This window comes from Manis pentadactyla, chromosome 10 (genome assembly GCF_030020395.1).
Source record: "Manis pentadactyla isolate mManPen7 chromosome 10, mManPen7.hap1, whole genome shotgun sequence".
In the NCBI taxonomy this organism is placed as follows: Eukaryota; Metazoa; Chordata; class Mammalia; order Pholidota; family Manidae; genus Manis; species Manis pentadactyla.
The window spans coordinates 18,310,214-18,331,617 of NC_080028.1; the positions used below are offsets into that span (position 1 = coordinate 18,310,214).

General features: G+C 40.3%; 1 protein-coding gene and 1 long non-coding RNA gene across 7 annotated transcripts in view; one reads left to right on the forward strand and one right to left on the reverse strand.

Moving 5' to 3' along the window:
- The window catches only part of LOC130678955 (uncharacterized), a 183,215-nt gene extending 176,201 nt beyond the window's left edge, over positions 1 to 7,014 (reverse strand). For both annotated transcript variants that reach the window (XR_008991934.1, XR_008991933.1), the window contains exons 1-2: positions 6,619 to 7,014; positions 2,181 to 2,268 (exon numbers count right to left, since the gene is read on the reverse strand). This is a non-coding gene — a long non-coding RNA (uncharacterized LOC130678955). The remainder of the gene's footprint in view (positions 1 to 2,180; positions 2,269 to 6,618) is intronic.
- The window catches only part of IGF1 (insulin like growth factor 1), a 77,349-nt gene that overhangs the window by 4,079 nt on the left and 51,866 nt on the right, over positions 1 to 21,404 (forward strand). For all 5 annotated transcript variants that reach the window (XM_036891119.2, XM_036891121.2, XM_036891122.2 and 2 more), the window contains exon 2: positions 699 to 855. In XM_036891119.2, the coding sequence (XP_036747014.2) occupies positions 699 to 855 (157 nt within the window). The remainder of the gene's footprint in view (positions 1 to 698; positions 856 to 21,404) is intronic.

Genomic DNA, 21,404 nt, shown 5'->3' on the forward strand with positions numbered 1-21,404 from the left:
CCCATTTTTTCCTGTTTGTTTTTGTTTTTTTTACTTCACTTGTGGTTATGTTAACTGCTGATATCCCCCAGGTAAGAAACCTGTCTGTCTCTCATTAAGTGAAGCGGAAAAAGAACGAACAATATGTAGTATCTTCACAAGTCTTTTTTTAGCCACAGTAAATTCTCTTTAATCAGTAGCTGGGGATTGATGTTCTGGTTAATTTAATATTCTGGTCCATAATGAATACATATGCCATCTGTAGATGGCCAATTTTTAGAGAATTTAAATTAATAAAACACATTTGGTCCCAAATCTGAACTGAGCATAATTTAACCTTTGATAATTCCAAAGGTTTACCAGAACCTCTAAGCAGTGTGGATCCCATTGCAAGAAGAGCATCTTTTCTTTCCATAGTAAATATTTCTAGATATTTCCTCTCATCGAATTGTAATAGGAACCCATAAAGAAAGAGTTCAGGGAGCACTTCTCCAAGACTCCCCAGAAGCAAGAGGACTAAACACAGGTTGCTTGATGCCAAGATGTGCTCAGTCCATGCCCCCTGCAGTCTCCCACGCGCCCAGTGCTGCATTTCTGTGCAGGGTGGCTCTGATTGATGACGGGAAGGGAATACTGGGGGTAAATACACCACTGCCTCACCCCCATCAGCCCTGCCAGACCCAGGAGGGAACATGACCATCCTTCCATTTCCTCGGCAGGTGGAGACGCACATCATGTCCTCCTCGCATCTCTTCTATCTGGCCCTGTGCTTGCTTACCTTCACCAGCTCTGCCATAGCTGGACCGGAGACGCTCTGTGGGGCTGAGCTGGTGGATGCACTTCAGTTCGTGTGTGGAGACAGGGGCTTTTATTTCAGTAAGTAGCCCTCCCTCTCACTGTTCTGTGGATTTACAACTGCAGGGAGTGTGTGAATAACTGAATGGCTACCCATGACCATCCGTCCTCAGCCTCTGGGAGTCCCCACCTTAAAGGAAGCCTAGTGTTTCAGCGGCGCTTGTCGCAGGTTTTACAGATTTAGGATGGAATTTTCCTCCTTAGCAGTTTGTCTTTTAACGACTTCCTGCTGAGCTTTCCTTCATCTATTGTGCTCTACCCTCACTATTCCATTCCTTTCACTGAAAGGATAGGACAAAAATGACCTGGGGGATTGAGGTTGCTGTCTTCAAGAACTGTGGGGGCACATACAGAAACAAGTAGGCCTGTTTTAAGTGCTAGGTAATTTGGAGGGCAATAGTAAGGTGGACTTGGAAAAAGAAGGGGCACGTCCCAGATGTCTCCATGCAAAGTGGAAGCCCCAGGAACAGGCAGGAGGTGAACTTCCCTCAAAGGCACATTTGCAAATACACAGGTTCTCTCTAAATGCAAACTGAAATGCGGTATTAATTTGCCCTCTATGCAAATTGACCTTGATTTTTTTATTGCCTTCCTTTGATATCTCCATCTGGGAAAAGATTTCTGACAAGTACAGGGCTAGTTACTCCATAAGTAGGTCTCCAGTGATTAAAAAGTCAACAGTCAATAAAATGTAGGCAGTCGAGTCAGTGTTTACAAATAATAACCACAAACAAGAGTCAGAGCTGCTGAAGGAGAAATCACTTCAAGAATCTAACTCAGAGGCATCTGTCTCATTGTATATTACAGGACAGTGAAAGAATTAGAGCCAGATGCTCATTCTCTATAGTTCTTTGGAATTTTAGTGAGTTCCAGGATACTGGCGCTCAGGTTCTCAGTGAGCGTGAATCACTCGTAGAGGTTTGTATCGCTCAAGTGTAGACAGCCTACCTCAGTTACTCACTAAGCTTTGAATAGCTCCTGTGATGACACACACTCCAGGTCTCTCTCACCTTCTTCCCAGGGTAGGTGGTGTGTGTGTGTGTGACCGTGGGAAGGGGTCTGCATATGCAGGTTGGGATGAGTAGGGGAGATGGGAAGGAAGAGGCTGGTAGGGGGACTAGTGATCTGCACTCACCATAGATTTTGAAACAAGCCTTTAAATAACTAGTAACAGAATGAGAAGTGCTTTCTACATCTTGAATGGGCAAATTTCCATTCTATTTCCAGCCAGTGCTTTAATTGAGCGAATCCATTTGTCAGTAAAGCAATTCTACCCAGTTCTCTGTTGCAGTGCAGATGAATGGGTTCATACAGCGGGTGCATTTTAAATAACAGACGTGTCTTACCTTTAAAATGTCCAGTGGAAGGGAAATGTGTGACATCAGTATCAGCCAGTGATGGAGCGCCATTATTCTTCACTCTGCTGCTACTGATCTACATTTTTAAAAATGAATAAATGGTTCGCACTTATTATGCCCAAGAGGATTTTTTTTGCCTTGATAATCCACTCATGCAATTTCCTTTGATCCAGTTCACTAGGTGATTGGAAAGCCTAGAAGTGTCTTCTGTTATGTGCCAGGTTGAATAGTCTTGATCAACCTGACATGCTCCAGGATTTCCATGCACAGTGCATAGAAACTGGACCATTCTATGTCTGTGATGTTTGCATTAGATGATGCAAAATTGGAATTGAAGTAATGATTTTGGTTGTGGTAACCATGTGACACATATATGTGCTCAGAGACAGCTAAGAGTATCGGACAACTATGATGGGAACCAGCTTAAAGGCACCAGAAGAATCCTTTTATTGTTACAATGATCAAATTTTAGCAAATGTTTTTAAATTCTCTTTTAATGACTTAAAAAGGAAAGGTTATATATAGCAACTCTTGATGTTTAGAGTATGACTTTGGATAGAAAATGGTTTTATAAATTGTATATTATTGTTGTCACTGAAAGTCTATGTTTTGTAAGTTCTGCCTTATAGAATTCCATGACTTATGGAAATCCTTTGTCTGACATACACCCTCATGCCCAAAAGTATTCTTGTTAACTTTTCAGTCCACTGGACAATCCTTTTTGCCAAGAGAAGTTAACCCCTTTAAATTCCTTAATTCTAAACACTGATGGAACATCTGCTATGTAAAAGACACTAGTATACACTGCATGAATGAGATGCTTAGAAATGAATGAGAGACTGACTTGGTCTTCAAGGAGCTCACAGTCTATTTGAGATGTTAGAAAAAACTGTCCATAACTAATATCAAGTGTCATGAGAGAAAAATAATCAAGATAAGGTAGATTACAGTCCTTCATGCTTTTCCTGAATATGTTGTCCCATTGTTAAAATCACCTAATCAGGATCTACTCTCTCAATGGTCTCCTGATGCCAAAGGCCACATTTATCATTGAATCCCAGTGTCTAGGTCAATGACTGGTCATTGAATCACAGTGTCTAGCTCAATGACTGACTAATACAGAAGCAACTCACTGGCTGATTGTTGAACTGACAGGATTGAATTGAACCGAATCCAATTGAATGGAATGGAATTACTTGGTATCTTAGTATTCAGAACCACCAAGAATTAGGTTTGGCAAGTATGTTGGATAATTATTCTTCTCACCTCATATTTACCCAGTGAATTGATAAAACTGTTTTTTTTGTTTTATAGCTGAATACAATGTGTACTAACAATGACTTAGAGGCTGTATTTTGTCGTCCCCAAGCTACACTGATAGTCTGTTTTGTGTCTGAGCCAATTATTCTTACAGGCATTAACTGTTGTCAACAAATTTTATTGAGTTTCCTTTTTGTCCCCTGAGATTTACTGTGTGTGGAGAAGTCAGCTTTAAGCAGTTATAGTCTTTGAAATACTTCTTAGAGGAATGCAGTTTCCCCACCTCTATCCCCTGTCAATTGACTCTTCCTGTTTTTACCCTTATTTTCAAAGTCTTCCTGTGGCTGTGCCTTTTATTTTAAGCTGCTTCCAATCCATTTTGAAAGTATAGGGGTGTTTTAAATAATGGAAGGCAGGTTTCTGATCTTAGTTTGAAATTTAAACATCTAAAAGAAAATTGCCTCCACATTTATCTTTTTTGTTGGGCCAGAATATTTAACAAGTAGAGCTTTTTTCTAAACCATATTAGAAACAGAAGAGCTCTGAATAAAATGTTTTTGTCATGTTTGCTTTGTGTAGATTGACCCAATGTTGTGAATGAGCTTATATTTTCTGTACAAGCACAAGGTCTCCTATAGCCCAAGGAAGCAACCTTCTGGATTGCTTGTTTTGTGAACACCTTCCCAGTATAAGTAGAACAGTTCCTCTATAATTAATGCAGCTTCCCCAGACATTTTATGAAGTGAGAGTTCCAATGAAGAGCTAATTACTGGTTCTTCCCTATGCTTCATAGGAAGAGAATGTATTAACCAATCTTGCACATTCATAGTCCTGTGAGAAAAATGGTGGCCTAATGGAAGTGGCACATTGGGAAAGAGCTAGCTATTATCTTACCAGATTGATGGGGCCCTCAGAGAGGGTGGTTTGCAATAACCTCAATTTGCATGAAACATAGCAAGAAGAAAAGAGTTTTAAGTGAAATAGGAGAAGTTAAGCTCGCCATAGATAAAATTTTTTGACAGCCATGGTGATTAACCATTTTAACATGTTCTTTCATGGCTTGTGGAACTTCTCTCCTTGGAGATACTTAAGAAATTGATGGACAACCAATCATCTTGGATGGTTTTAATTAAGAGCAATGAAAAGAAAGCAAGTTTCTGGGGTACTTTTTAGTCTTAAGAGTCTATAAACAGTCCCTTAAATAAACTGCATATGGTTTACCTCGGCGGTCTGGGAAAAAGGAGAAGTAAATCAATTAGAAAAGAAAATTGGGGGCCTTTTCGGCTATTCCAGACTTACAGCTTTGGTAAAACATACTTCCAATGCATAGTTATTAAGAACAGGTCTGAATAATCAAAAGGCATTCTTCATGTGTTAAAGCATACTGTTTTATAGATTTTAAGTGAAACTTTGCAACGAATTTCATGGTTATTGATTGCAACAACCTTCCTAGATCTAGGTTATTATTATTAACTCAAGCTCCTTTCATTTGAAATGCAGTGCTCAGAAAACTGCTCCCAGACCTGTCATTCATTAGCTGTATGACTTTGGCAGGCATTTAAACTTCCTGGGCCAAAATGTCCTTGTCTATAAAACAAGGGGATTTTGTTAAAGTAAATGACCTCTTCTAACTTTAACAGACTCATAGTCTAGGTTGTAATTAACAGGGATTTGGTGCTATTCAAGAAAGGAGAACCTTGGATTTAAGTAGTGACCAAAGAACATTTAGTCTCCTTTATCTTCTGTGCATAGTTTCTTTTCTTCCCAAAGATAGATTACACTTACTTAAAGAAAGAGAACCAGCTTCTTTGTTTTGTTTTGTTTTAAGCTGAGTCTTAACCCCTAAAGGGATGGAACAGAAGCTCAGACATGATCAAGCATACACAGGTCATTTGGCCAAAGGAGACCACACCTCAAGCAAACAGACTGCCATTTTTCTTTGCTAGGAAGCTCCAACTGACAGTTCTCATCTTGACATTTTCTCACTCACTTGGATGTGAGGACAAATGACTAGGACAGTTTTATCCACCCTTCATTAAATTTGAGAAGATAACTAAAAACTTAAAGACATCTAAACCTTGACCAAAAGCCTTTTTCTACCTTTCTGATAATCGTCACAATGAAAGAAGAGAATGTACAATTCAGGGCAGGAAAGATACTGTCACCCACTATTAGCATTGCTTTGAGTGGGGCTGGATCTTAACTGTATCGTTTTGCATTGCTTGGCTTCGTACCCCTTAGACCTCCAACCATGCATTTATATAGCAGCTGGTTGAAGTTAAGGGGAGAGTCAGTAGCTGTGGAAAAGCTTTTCTCTTTGAAGCTATTTGGTACATGCGGGGTTTGACTTATGGCCCTGGCCTCATTAGCACCACTAAGCTAACAGGCCACAGATATTCTTAAAGAAAAACAATGAGTTTTTATAGAGACCCTGAATGCTTTCTACTACCCTTTAAATAGACCCAAGAGGACCAGTCTATGCAACCAAAGACCACTAAGAAAGTGAGGGTTTCTGTGAAAAATTAGAAAATAATTTGCATTTTTCTGACATTTCAATGCTCTTTAAAACCATCTCTTCCCTGAGGGAGAATTACAAGAAACAGGAGAGTGAAGGGTTCGAGACCAAGAACATGGTCTGTATTGCCAAGAATCCAGACTTTGAATCCCAGCTCTGCAACTTACTAGGTGGGTGGCCTTGAGCAAGTTACTTCACCTCTTTGTTCCTCAATTTCCTCATCTGTAAAATGGGGCCAATCTCATAGAACTGGTGTTAGCATTAAATGAGTTAATGTTAGAACATACTAACTTCAAATAGTGTCTGACACATAGTAAACACCATATCCATATTAGGAATTATACTTATTTATTCTCTCCTGGCATCATTTATAGAATATATTGCAAAGGTTGAGGTATCTGAACAGACCAATTAATAATATATTCATTTTCTCTTGTTAGGGCAGGTCATAAATCTGCTTTCAGTCGAAGTTACAGTTATGTAGTAATTTCAATAATGAGAAGAATGTCTTACCTTTGACTAGTATATTGACCTTTCAAAATTCAGCTGAAACAGCTCTCTCACTTTGTCTTTACCCCAGTCTTAGAAAGCAAGAAGTATTGCTTCATTGGTCAAATGAGAAATGTGAGACACCAAGATTTTGCAACTTACCTCACTGGGTGGATACAGAACCAAAGTCAAGGTCTCTTTTCTCCAGAAAGCATATTCATTTGGCCATTCACAGTCTTCATGTTGTAGCACAGAGAGATGCTTCCCAAACCCCAGTCCTCTTCTAAGAGATAAAAAGCAGGAAACCTGGGGTAACTTAGTCGATTCTGAATACTTCTTTGAAAGAAGGAGTGAGGGTGAGATCCATGTAATGACCCTACATTTTATCTTCTAGAGAAACTTAGGAAATACTAATAGAATTTCCTTAGGGTGCACAAGAAAAGTATTCTCTGATTCAAGTCTGCTGCTCCGCAAGAGCCTTCACAGATTGGTCCCACTCAGGCAGAACAAAGCCACTTACCTGTGAGCACCAGGAGATACATTGTAATCTGGGGGATCCCCTTCCTCTGTCAGCAAATCTCAAGTGCTTCATTTCTTGCAGTTATTAGTTCTGTTGCTTTTTCTCAAAGAAGAAGGGCTATTTATCTGGACCAAGGATCTTTCTCTGAGAACTATGAGAGAGGTGGGAAAGGAGAGGTGGTCACAAGGCACCATAATCCAGATAGTGTGCCAGGCAGGAAGAGAATTCCCCAAGCTGACTCTGAACGGAGCTGTGGGGGCAGCCAGTAGTTTGGATGTAAGGCTTCCACCTGTGCGGGTATCACTCAACCAGTTGTTTGAAGACATCGGTATTGGAGTGGCTCATATCTTTAACAGCTGGTAGGTTAGATACTCTGTATCCAAAGGAGAGTTTTGGTATTCTTCAAATAATCTGGGCCTCCATATATCCTGTCCAGACGTCAGGTACCATGCCAGTATTCCTCAGAGCCTGTTAGGAGCCAACCTCATCTCTCTCGCAGCCTTCCTTCTGATTTCACAGCCCACACCACAGAATCAGACACACTAATTCCAAGATTTCTCATTACTCTCAATAATGGGCTAAAAAGCCTTTGCTCTTGTATGCAGCCAGACGTCTTTGACAACCATGGTGGCAAGAAATTGTTTTTGCACTGAGCTGCTGCCCTGGCAGAGGTCCATCCTACACCTCTCCATGAAACATCAGCATGCTCTAAGATCACAAAGAATTACTTTCGGTTGTCTGGAAAGTTCATATCCCCAGGCCTTATTAGCTGTGAGACTAAGAAGATGACAACACAGCATTTTGTTTGTCTTTATATGCAGGATCATGTTTAAAATGTAGCAAAGAGCTGTTATTTGAAGTGCAATTCCTTAACTGCAGTAAGTTCTATGCCTATTTAATGCATTGTTTAGTCTCACACTGGCTAAAGCCACTTAAAGAAGCACTTGGCAAGCTCTGACTTTTCATTCTTGGCATAGCTGCCCCTCTTACTTCTTCACTGAACCTTAAATACCAAGAAAAACCCTTCACTTACTTTACATCTGGCATATTGCTTAATGCAATTGGCCAGAACTTTTGCACGTGGCCCTCTGCGTTAGTCCTAAGGTAATGGCTTTGCAGTATTTGATCAGCAGCAGCATGGACACAAAGAGAAAGTATGATACCAGCAGAGACCACACAGTCTTTTAAATTAAAACCTTCTACATTAAATGCTCAAGTGTAATACAGGATTAAGAGTTTCCATGCCAAGAAAAAAAAACCACACTGAAGCCCCTGGGAAGACACCAAAGAAACTATTGACTAAGTATGTGTCTCTCTAATATCTCCCTCTTAAAACTACCTAATCATTCAAAGGAAGTAAAATTGAGACTGCTACAAGCTTGGAAGCCCTTGAAAACAGTCTAATCAAACCTCAGAGAGCAGTGACATGCCTGAGGTCACATTGCTAATTAATGGCAGGAGTAGATACTTTCTGTTTTTTAATTCCGAGGCAGTTTTCTACCTTCTGTATCAGTGAGCCACGTCCATGTCAAAGTCCCCCCCAAAATTTAAATGACCAGGAGAGAGGCTTCCAATGAAGGTCACCCAAATGAATGTAGATCTCGGTGGTTCTGTAATTCCAATAAACTCACCTGAGACTTAACCTAACACTTTTGTTCCCTTGCTGTAGAAATTCGCATGAACTAAAGTGATTCCCTGCCTGTTTCTTATACAATACACAGAGCCTTCAGATGTGCTTCTGACATTCCAAGTCCACTTAAGGTCATAATTTAGACTATTATTGTATATTATATTATTCTGACTCTTTGGTCACTCTCTCCAATGTCAACTTGGGTAGAACTGCTTTGGAATGACTTAGCAAAGCTGTGCTCCTGGAAAATCTGAAACAGTCTGACGAGTTATTGGATGCGTTCTTTTTTTTTTTTTTCTGGAGATTTCTCTGACTGCCCCAGGCCAAAAGAAATTTACACCTGATTTTTTTTTGTGGACCTCCAAGCAAATACTCTATGAAATTCTTACTTTCTTCTTTCATCTGTGGTCTCTTTGAGGTACTAGAAGGGCTATTAGAGTGGTCTTCTTAAACTTTGAAAATGTGTTAGTCATAAAGTCAATTCTGTGAACATTGCTGGGAAGATGGGACTACCTCTGTACCATTTACCCTGATGAAATGGGTCTTTCATCAGAGGCAAGTGATTAAGAAAGTCTTCACTGAGCCAACCCACATGCAGCCAACTCCTGATGATCTATGGATCTAGGGAAAGGAGCACCAAGAATGAGAATTTTGGATTCAACTGATTTCAGGACCCTGTAGCTTTCAGCCTCCTCACTTCTCTGTCCTCCCTACCCCCAGCCCTAGCCCCTTTGTGAGACCAAGTGACACGTTTTTAAATCCTGCTTGGTTCTCATACTCCCACCTACCTCCCCCAGTGGTGTCATGGGCAACAGGGATTCTCGCCCTCAGCATTCTCAATGACATGGGGCCAGATAATTTTTTTATTGTGCTCTTCTGTGCATTGTGAATGTTTAGCACCATACTTGGCTTGTACCCTCCAGATGCCAGAATTCCCCTCCTCCTAATCGTGACAATCAAATATGTCTCCAGACATTGCCAAATGTCCTCTGGGCATGGGAGGTTGGGGAGCAAAATCAACTCTAGTTATGAATTACTGGACTAGAGAAAGTCTCCAGAAAAGAAACAGCTAGAGAGATAGGAAAGCCATTAGTGAAAGTAACACACAAACTAATTATCTGTCACTGGCTTATCAGGAGTCTATGGTCCATTGTCCAGAGTGGGAAGAAGTCATTGTGGTTTTGAAAGTTTTGCTCTAAAAATAAAAAACTCTCACTTTAGTCTATACAAATGGTATTTGTTGTTCCTCCCTTTCATCTTATAGCTATGGAATTCATTTATTTGAGTAACAGCAATAAGGGAAGGTAGAAATAGTGTAGAGCAAAACTGTGTGCTTCGAAGAATGATTGTGCCCACCTGGAGCTGATGAAATAGAAGCTAGTTATCTCTGAGCTCAATATTTGTGACTATTCCCTTCTTAGTCACATAATAAATAGCTCTCCATTCCTCACAAATGAAAAAGCCTGATGGAGAGACAGTGGTCACAGTTTTTCTCCTCCCTTCCTGTATGTATCTTTCCTGAGGATTATCACAGTCGTTTTATTGCCCAGAAAGAACCCTGCCAGAAAGCCAGTGAAGTATTACTTTGGAAATCAGAAGGTCTGTGTTTGGGTGTCACCCGACTCCCCTACTTAGCTCTGTGACCTTGGAGGAGTCACTTAATATGCTTGGAACTTACATTCCTTATTAACAAAAATGAGAATAAAACTATTACGTGTCAGAGTTGTTTTGAGGTCCAACTATAAGAGGGCTCTGGAAACTGAAAAGGCAGTTCGAGTATGTTGCCATTAATGGATTGAATGGAATACCTTGCCTTGTCCTTCCAATCACTACTCACAAGTTAGTTCAGTGGTGCAACTTCAACCATTAATGAAATTGAACCATTGGTTCAATGGTTCTGCACTAATTATAATCTAGAAAAGTTAATTTGGTACTGTATCTTCTGAACCTTATTAATTAAAAAGAAGAGCATACTGGTATCTCCCTTTCACATATCATTTTGCATTTAGACCACCTAAGAGTTAATTAATGAGTCTTCAGGATGCTCACTCAATAGGACTGTTTATGTCCTCACTGGAGGGAGCAGAAAAAAGATGGAGCCTATCATTTTACATACTGAGCTTGCTTAAAGAGTTTATCTGGTTAGGGAGTCACTGAAGTATCACATGTAGGCAAAATATTTTCATTCTCCCAAGTCAGCTATTGGTGATTTCTGCTTAGCCTCAAAAAGCAGTGTTCAGTGGAGGGAATGTACTCACTAATCAGAAAAGTATCTTTGTGCTCTCAGGCTGCCCATCCAAACTGCCCCCTATCACAGCCTACCTTAGGAGAATGAATTTGTTCCTTTGAGCATGGCTTTGATGAAATCAAAATGTGAGTTTTATCACCATGTGGACCAATGGCTATGTGCTGCTTCTATCCCAGTGGCTTCACATCCAACAGCTCCCAGAGATACAACATTTGACATAGCAAGGACACTTTTGAACCACACTTTTGAACAAATGCTGGTTACTGCTGCCATGAATTTTCATCCTCTCTATTTTGAGCCCTTTCAGAAAAACAAAGACAAAGTTTTAAAAGTTTTTTCTGTTCTCCACAGCATTCAATGTTGGGCACTTAATAAAACTCCTTGACTTGATGTTGTAAAAGTCATTCCAACAGCGATTTCCTTCTATCAGTCCCCAGACCCATTCTCCATGATTTTCCATTTTGGATGCTATTTAAGGTAGAGAAGAAAAAAGTCCATTTGAGGTGTCATCTCTTGAGACCTCTTCACTGTTGTCCCAGTAAAACTTCTCCTTGCTCAACAGTAAGCCAATTCTAGTCAATGAGAAGTTTTCAAAGGCTCTAGGAGACCCTCACAGGTAGATTTCACCTATGGAAGTGGTTTTGGGAATAGAACTTCCATCCAATTCCTCTCTTATTTTTCCTGAGATATTCACACTAAAAGGAGTAGTAGATGTCAAGGGAAGGTATGGAACAAATGGTATATCCCTGGCACACAAGCCCCAAGGTAGGTATAACAGCTGAAGCACCAGCCCTCAGAAAACACTTTGGCAAAATGGTTTCATTTTGCAAAAGTTTAATTGAAGAATTGGAGAGCTAGAAAGAGCATATAGAACAATCTGGTCCAGTGCTCTTACTTCCCAGATGTGGGAAATAAGGTCCAGAAACAACATTATGTGCATGAGGTCAAAAATCACGCTAGTAGGAAAACCAGCCACCTCACTCTCATCCTAGGGCTCTCTGCACAGCAGAACACTTTAAACTTAACCTTGATAAACTCACATGAAGATAGCACTAGGAACCATAGTCCATAAACTCAGAGGGAACTTCTATGTCATATTCTTCTGGTATAATGTGTCAGAATAGCCTTTGAAAATTCAAGCCCTTAACCATTCATGAAAACTTTTTTTTCCAGTTTCTACCATGTATTGGATAACATCATCAAGTCTATTCAAGGTGTCATCTCTTGGCACCCCTTACTGTTGCCTCGGGGGAAACTTTTCCTATCTCAACAGCAAGCTAATTCTAGTCAACAGTTTTCAAGGGCCATCACAGGAGCTTTCACAGATGCCTCTTACAGAAATAGTTTTGAGAACAGAACCTCCACTCAATTCCTCTCTCTTATTACAAATCTGATCAGCCTGACCTTAGGACTATGGATCTTTGATGGACTGGAGGCTTAAAAATAAATCAGTACATAAGATACAATTCCTTTTTAGAGAGAATTTTAATTTGAAGTCATGTCAGTTGATTGACTAGTTTACACATTTTGTATTGCATGTTAACTCAAAAGCTACCCAAACAAAAGATATTGTCAATGCATTTCTGTCTCCACACATTCCTGACTTGCTAGTCTTCCATGAAGGTCTTCCATGAGGAAGCTTAAATTTTCCTACGTATTTTGAGTTTTATGTTTCTTTCCATTAAGGTTTCCAGCCATTCATAGACATATTTAGTTTGGCAGAAGGTAGTGGTGACTCATGGAATGAAGAAATTTGAAAGCAAAAGCTACTGAAAATGGATCTAATTTCTTTTTGGGGTAATTTGGGAGCAAGCAATTGATAATTTGTCTAATTTTTCCTGGTTTCATCAGCTACCATACTGCCAAACATTTGTTCCATATGGATGCTTTGTTATTCCTGAAACATAACAAATTTCAGCTGCAACTATATCTAATACGGTCAAAGGGTAAGACTATTGTTGGCTCATTTTCTCATTATTTTTGGCTGGACACCCTCAATCAATGGCTATTGAGTGAAAAAACAGGATCATATTGAAACCATTTTCAGCATGTTCCTTCCTATGGATCCAGCCATTTCGCTACAAGTTTGTCAAGCACAACAAATGTTCCTATTAAAGGGATGATTATGTTTTCGGCACAAATGTGACTGCCAGCTAATTGCATTCACCTTATAATTCCACTTGCTCGATCTGGTGTAGAGATGTTTTTAGCTCTCCAAAGATCCCTTCTTTTCTGCTGATTCTTGCCTCCCAGTATTTGGGTATCGATTCTCTAGAGAATCAATGACAAACTCATACAGTAGGCATACTTTCAGTCTTCCCTTAAGATAGACAGTCTGTGGTCCAAGTCATATGAATCATAAGACTTGTAAAAGGTATTAGTGCCACAAATCTGACTGATACTTCTGTAGATTACTAGTGCTTTGCAGGCAATTATAGAAATCTCCCTTACCAAGGAAGCCAGGCTAGGGTTCTGTAACATTGCACAAAAACACCATGATGTATAAGCTAAAGATTCAGAAGTTCTTACTTCTGGCTGATTTTGAAATAGGCACTGATCACTTATTGTCTTAAAGTCACTCAGTGAGTGATGGACTTCAATCAACATAAATGATTTTGATGGCCCCAATAAAAAAAATAGCAATAATAAAGAACAGAGAAATATATCTCTTAGAAGAAGCCAGATTTTGTAGAAGGGCATGGAAAGTGTTTTGTGGAAAGAACGAATCTTTTGTTTATAATGGGAAAATCTGGTTAGAGTAACAGATGTCTTAAGGGACACACATCAATGTCCCATCGCAAAAATACAGTTTAGTTTGTGAAGACAGATCAAGAGCCTTGCTACTCAAAGCAACCTGAGACCTTGTTAGAAATGCAGAATCAGGGGCCCCACTCCAGACTAATTAAAGCAAAATCTGCATCTTAACCAGATACCCAGGAGATCTGAATGCACACTAAGGTTTGAGGAACCCTTGTCTAGGGAATGGCAGGAAATAATAGGTACATGTTGATTGGTGGATCTTATGTGTTCAGAGAGAAATCATAAAATATGGCTGAACTTTCACTGAAGATTTGAAAAATGTTGTTGGGGCCAAACATGCTTGTGGTTGTTCGTTAACAATATATATGCTGATTCAACCGTATCAACTCCTGATTCTCTCAAGTTGGTGAAGCCTTTCCTCAGAGGAAGTATAGAACTGCTCCAAGGATAACCCCCCAGTCTGACCTTCTGTGAACTGGAAATTGGAACTCCTAACTGCTGGAGCTGCAATTTCCAAACCCATCACTGGGGCCAGGAACTGAGATCCAGTCCTTAAGATCTTGCCAGTTTCTTTTTCAATAGTTACATTTTTTTAAGAAAAGCCAAGCAATAGTCCTTAAAAAAAAATTTCTAATTGCCCTGAGTGGACAAATGTGTGTTTTATTCATATCAAATTGCTTCCTTTGTCATGCTCGGCCAGGTTCTAATATTATTTCTTCTGACTTTGAGTCGATTAGTTCCATTAGGTTGCTATTGGGATTTAAGAGAAATGGTTTTAGGCTAAGAAAAGTGGGTTTATGTGACCTATTGGAAGGTGAAGGATAAACTTTAAAACTGCTTTTCAAAGAGTCAGCTGGCTCCCCATTTGAAAGCCTTCACTAGACCCGTTCCCCAACCTAAGCCCTTTTACTGGAGGTCCAGGTATCTACAGGATATGTCTTCTTCAGAAACACATTATCCCACAAAAGAGCAGGGAAAAGGGAGAAAGGGTCAGTTTGTAACTTCTATTCCTTAAATTACAATAGAATAAAGGGGAAGACTTTGAACTGGGAGTTAGGGAATCTTGGATTTGCTCAGAGCTTTACTACTAAAAAGCTTGGTAAATTTGGTAATTAGTCTCTTGGGTCTCAAAACATGCTTCCATTGGACCATTGATATTAAGACAAACCATGACATTCCACTCCTGAAATGGGATCATTGCGATTTCGCAATTTTTCAGGACAAAAAGTAAGTCATAGACACAGTTTTCACATCTATTTGCCTTAAACTTTAAGTACCTGCCACTTCTTGCTTGTATTCAACTCTAGGATAAGGTGGTATCATATGTAGCTCACAGTTATATATTTAATTTGTTTAGACTTAATCGACAGCATTTTAATACAACAATATCCCTGACTCCTCTGCAATCCACCCATTGAAAGAATGTTGACAAGATAATTTCTAAGACTGTTTCTAGAACTAACATTTACTATCATTTCATGAAAATCTCTAATATCCTTTACAAAATCAATTGACTATGGAGCTTATTGTTGTTATTTTTAGATTCTTTCATTACTTTTGCTCAGTACTTTAGTAAAATGCATGGAAGTAAAATTATAGTGCTAGCTAATTTAATTACAGCATTATAGGCTGGCCACATGCTCTATGCTAGCAATACCCAAGGGAGAATGAAGCCATGCCTTCAAAGAGGTTTCACGCTAGTCTATGAGGACCCATTAAACATCAACTGTACAACCCCAATCTTGAGTCAGATAGGAATATTTGTCCCCTATATTATTCCAGCCACAATATTCATAGAGTGCCTTCTGGTTAGAAAAGCACTAATTATAAAAGGAATTAGTAAAGCAGAGCCCCTACCCTCATGGAGTTAATACTAAAGAGCAAATGTCACACAGTTGTGCCAGACCCTGTATCCAGCCCAAAAATATTTTTTGTTTGGTCAACACAATATATTTTTTAATTTGGAATTATAAAAATCAAGAGATTTTAAATGAAAACAAAGATTAACATTTCTTGAAAAACATGGGTGATCGAGCATTGCTGGCCAGCACCTAAGTGGAAGCTATTGGCTGGAGCCTTTTAGGTGGGAATGCGGCCCTCCTGTTCACCACAGTGCCTCATAGGCTTGCTTTATTCATCTATATACCCATCTGGCTTCAGCATTCATGGACCTGTGCCGCCTTTGCCCCAGACATGCAAGATCTCTTTGGATATTAGCCATATACCTCTCTTAATTCAACCCTCATTTATTGCCTTTGTACCATCATCCAGGCACTAGGCTAGCCACTGCTGATTCCTTTTAATCAGACACAAACCTTGTCTTTAAGGAACTCTATAGCTCTCCTCAAATATAGCCAGGGTACAGCTCAGATAGAATTTAAAAGTCAGTTATGTCTTCCTGGTAAAGGAAGAACTCAAATCTGAAAAACTGAACATTCAATACTTTTGAGATCATCAAAGGGCTATTTCTTCAAGAGCAAGGGGAGTTTTTGGCCAGTGACCTTGTGAAGCCGGAGAGATCAGGTTCCCAGCCAATGCAATGGACAAGTTATGTAATCCCTCAGAATGTTAAGGACAGTGGGGACCATCAAACCTAACTCTTTAGACAAAGCGAGTTGTAGCATTGTAGTTTGTTTTGCACCATGATCCAGAACAGCTGTTTCCAATTCACTGGAAGATTACACATGTGTCCCTCCTTCCATTCCCATCACTGTTTCGGTCCTCCGCATCACTCAGCAAAACTATTGCAACAGCCTCCTCAGTGATCACTCTGTGTCCAACATGCTTGACACCAGCCATCCCACCCATGAAATTAATCTTTCTAAAGCACAGTTCTAATCACTTTATTCCTTTTCTAAACAACTTCCAGTGACCATCCGTGGCTAAGTAAACTGAATCCAAACTTCTCCAGTTGACAGTAAGGCATTTTATACAAAGCCTCTATGTAACTTTCCAATTGATTTCCTAATATTTCCCTACAGCAAAGCTCACAAACTGGCAGTCTATAAATCACATCCAATCTTCAGAAGTGTTTTGTTTGGCAAATACAGTGTTTATATAAAACTTTGAATTATCTGTCAATATAAATGACTCTTCCTTCTAGATTGAAACCAAACTCTCCACTGCTCTCTATTGCACTACTCAGGCCTGCTCTCTCCTTTGCATGACTTGCCTGGCTCTGATAGGCATTTGAGTTTACAGATGTCTACATATTCCAACATCCAACTTAGATGACTTACTATCAGATGTTTTATTTTCCTGGACTTTCTTCCCCTTCTTCCAAATGTCACCTCCTCGGTAAAAATCTTCTACCAGATGTCAACTTTCTTTCCCCTAATAGCAATAATATTACTCTCACAACACTTATAATCTATTCTATATTGTGCTTTTTGGTGAATGTTCATACTTTATAGCATCTGGTTGGCTATAAGCTCCTTGAAGGTAAGAGCTATTTTATTAATATCTGTAAGATCCCACATAGTCCCTTGTATACAATATAGTTAATGTCTGCATGGAATTAATTAAGCTATCCATTTTTCTTTGACTTTCCAGACCTCGGTTAGTTGTGTGTGTCCATAAGAAGGCAATAATTCATTTGAAATGCAGACATGGCTGAATCGGAAGGCCCCCATGGACTTTTAGGCATTTTCAAGTAGGTAGTGAGAAACGCTATATCTAAAGGAAACTACTGAGGGAATTTAGACAAACAGAACATGATCCTTTTTGTTGGAAGCTGGCTGTGATCTTCAGATTAAATCACTATTGCATGTCTCACAAGGAACAATGGCAAACCCTTTAATATGTTCAACCTGTGTCAGAATCAACAGGAGTTAGTCTATTCCTGGAGGTCCAGCTAAAACAGTGAATTGAGCCAGCGCCAGGTAGAGCACAAATGCCCTGGAAAAAATGAAACAGAAAGAGCTCTGCCTACTGCATTCAAAGTGTCCACTTCCAAAGTCACTGAGTGCCCAGAAAGGAGCTCTCATTCCTATTTGCCCTGACAGAAGGGTGTCAACAAGTTGAAAGGTCATACAGTGAAAACTCAGTGGCTCCAGAAATGGATCTGGATCAAAATGACCAGTTGTAAAATATGGACTAAAAGAAAAAAAGTCACTCTTCTACAATGTTATTCAATTCAGCAATGTTTTATTGACCACTATGTACCAAGGAGAGTGCTAGAAACTGAAAGAAGCCAATGGAAACAACTAAAATGCAATGAGTATCTACCATGATCTCAAAGGGTGGCATAAAAGCCTGCTTCATGTTACCTTCAGTCTGGTTAAGAATGCAACCCTTACCCACATATAGGGATTATCACCAAAGTAAACTGACAGCATGAAGATAAATAATAATATATAAAAATGACACTTTTCGTCCTGGACAGGTCAGATGTCAAAACATGTTTACTCTATATCTAAATGAATACCAAGAATTTTCACTCTCCACTCTCTATATACAGTCTTGTGAGATGTTCCACTGATGTTTAAAAGCAAAGTGGAATTTGTTACCTTCATGCACTTTCTCTCTGCCTGGGTCATTGACTAGATAGAGTTACAGCTACGCTCCTGTGCTTGCAAGAGTTACACCCAGAATTACGGGGTGAACCAAGTTGCTTTGAGTTGAGGGAAAGCTCATGAAAAAAACCCTCCTTTTGTAAAGTTGCCAGGCCAGGCTTTCCAACTCAAGTTCAATGATGCATCTAAGTCCCACCTGGAGTCACGAGGTTCCCTTATATTCCCCAGTCCAGATAGGACCTGATGCAGAGAACATGGGCATCATTGGTTGGTTTTCTTTCAGCACAAGGAATTCCTCAAAACAGAGATTTTTCTGAATTAAATCCAACTGTGAGTATCTGGGCATATTTAAATATTTATTTTGTCAGCATAGAGACCATGTTAGGTATCAAAAGGGGCTTGGTTATGAGGTGAGGAGAACTGGACACCCCGAGGAGACTTGGCTTTGCTGGTTATAAAGCTGGGTATCTTTTGTTTGTGAAATGGATATACTTAGCACTGCCCGGCCTTGCAAAGGGGTTGTGCCAGGTGAGACAGTACTTGTGGAATCACCACAGAATTCTCAGGGAATCAAGGCCAGCTACAATCTCCTAGAGAAGCTCCTAGAACTGCAGGATGGCAGGCCAGGGCACATTCTGAAGGTGAGGATGGTAGTCACACATCTTTCTCTAGAGATCGGGGGCTGCCATCCCTCTTGGGTCATGTAAGCTGTGTGTGACCACACTTACAAGGGCAAAAATAGACATGGCTGGAGTATTGGTCATTGCTTTCTGTATTCCATAAGCCCCTGAACAGGGATGAGAGGTTAATTAAATACATCTCTCGGGCAACAGAAAAGATCAAGGCTGTCCCTGGAACACAGTTGTTTCAAAAAGTAGGCTTTTGTTTCAGGGAAGATCTCCCACAGAGAAACATGGAACGCCAAAGAGAACTATAAATAGGACTATCATTTATGTCAATTATAAATAGATTTGTTCCCTTTTGATTAGAAGATTAATGCTAGCTGAAAGTCTGTAGTTGAGCAGAAAGGAGGGAGAAACTCCTGACAAAATATTATTACACGCTAACCGTTAGATTTGATACCTTTTCCTCACCAAGGTATTGTCTCTGATTTTCCCTAAATGAAGCTGTTTGAGTTGAGAATTCAGTTTTAAGCCTTTGATGTACATTTGTTCACACTGCCTCAGCTCCTTAGGATCGCTTCTTATCTTGGAGATTAGAACACACACACTCACACACACACACACACACACACACACACCAGTTTTTAAATGGAAACATTGAATAAACTGAGTATCAGTGTTAGGAATTCAAAAGGGGCAAAACTTTCTCCTCAGATACTCCCAAGATAGTCACCATGCCCTATTACAAAGTTCTCCTGTTCGTGAAAGAGATGATTAACCAAATTATGATGTACGTGTGGGTCCTTAAAAAACACATATTAGCAGTGAACATAATGACTGAAGGAATAAAGTTAAAGATCAGCAGAGGAAGAGCCACATCCCCTAGGCTGTTGCTATGAGCATTTGTTAGATATGCAGCCATTTTACTTTCATTCTGGAGGGAGCATTACTATCCAGAGGGATCCCAAATCTTTACATCTGGTTAGCCAACTCTCTGTCCTTCCACTTCTTGTGTTCCTGACTCATACCTTCCCAGGGCCAGGGAGAGAAATGGTAGCTTCCCATCCAAGCTGTCTGCTAGGTTCATCCTGGGACGAGGGTTTGTGGATGCAACTGCAGGTGCCTCGGCTGTGTACCCAGCACGATAGAATGCATGTCTCCTGCCTGCTAGGGTGAGGAGATGGCAAGTCTTACCTGGGTCTACCTACCTTGCCTCATGGAGGCTCTTAATTTCCTCGACCCCAGGCTCAGCATTAAGAAAGAGGTTGAAGGTAGAGGTAATTGGAAGGAAGACACAGATGCAATGAGCAGGGACCTTTCTGGGAAATTTCTCCCCCACTCGAGAGGTCCTTCTCTGGTTTCACTGCAAGGTATTTTTTAATGAACTTAGCTTTTCAATTGGAAATTCACTGCCTGACCCAAGATTCAGAAGAGATTTCAGGAAAAACACTAATCAGGGATTTGGAAGGCCTGAGTCCCAACACATAAAGAAATATATTGAATATTTTTAAAGATATAAAATTCTGAGAACCGCTGGACAGGTTTTTGTGTGTGACCTCTCTCTTCCAAGTGGCATTGCTCAACAGCCTAGCTCTCATCAGGCTGACATCATGCTGTTGTGCAACTCCCAGCCTTTGCAATGTCACTTTGCTAACTGCCCTTGCTGTGCATTCAACTACTGGGAAGCTGAACAGCTTTAGGTTTTGAGTCAGAAGTTCTGAGCAGGATCATTCCTGTGAAACCTAAGCCCTTATTTCTTCCAAAAAGTCAAAATACATTTGTGTCTTGAAAATCAGGAATGTCAGAGCCAATATTTTCCTCTTTAATCAAAACCCGGGAATAGCACAGTGGGTGGCTGGGCCGTGCCCTCCCTTCCTCTTGCTCCCTTCCCCCACATTCCTAGCTGAGAGACCTAAATGGGAAAGAAGCCTGTTCAGTCCTGACCCTCTCTACCAAGCACTGCAGTATGGTGGATTCTGACACAGTCGGATATGGAAACACGAGCCTGGTATCATCAGTTTGTTCTTAGACTGACAGGCAAACATTCCCCCAAAATATGTGGGATTCTATCCAACAGCCCAACTCTACCTCTAATGTGGGCCTCTGAGTTGGGTGGCTCCTTGATGGGGAGTCTTCCCTCCAGTCGTATCATTCATTTGGCCCAATCTGTGAGGCAGTTTTAGAGACTGAGATGAGATCCTTCCCCATTCTTAAGTAGGCTGGTCCAAAGGTTCTTGGATGCACCATGAAGAGCTCTGAGTCTTGGCTTATTCACAAAGGTAGAAGTGGCTTTCAAACTAGGTTAAGTGAAACACTGGCATATGCAGGTGACCAGGTTTACACTGTTATTTCTGTGCTGCTGTCATCTTTCAGGGAAATCTAGGAATAGCAGACTGAGGAATCTGTCCTTTCGCCTAGTACATGCACTTGCCTTTAAGGAAAAGGAAGGGAAAACCCTGACATGCCCCAGGCATCATGAATCACTTCAGAGAGTGGGTCATAGCCTTGGTTAATGGCAAGTTTCAGAAAGAGAGCTTCCAAAAATTTGCCATGATGCCTGTGAAGGAGAGTGAGGGTACTTGCATCTGTATGGAAGTCACATCTGTTTAAGGCCTTGAATAGATAGGATTTTGATACGTGGAGAAATTCTGGG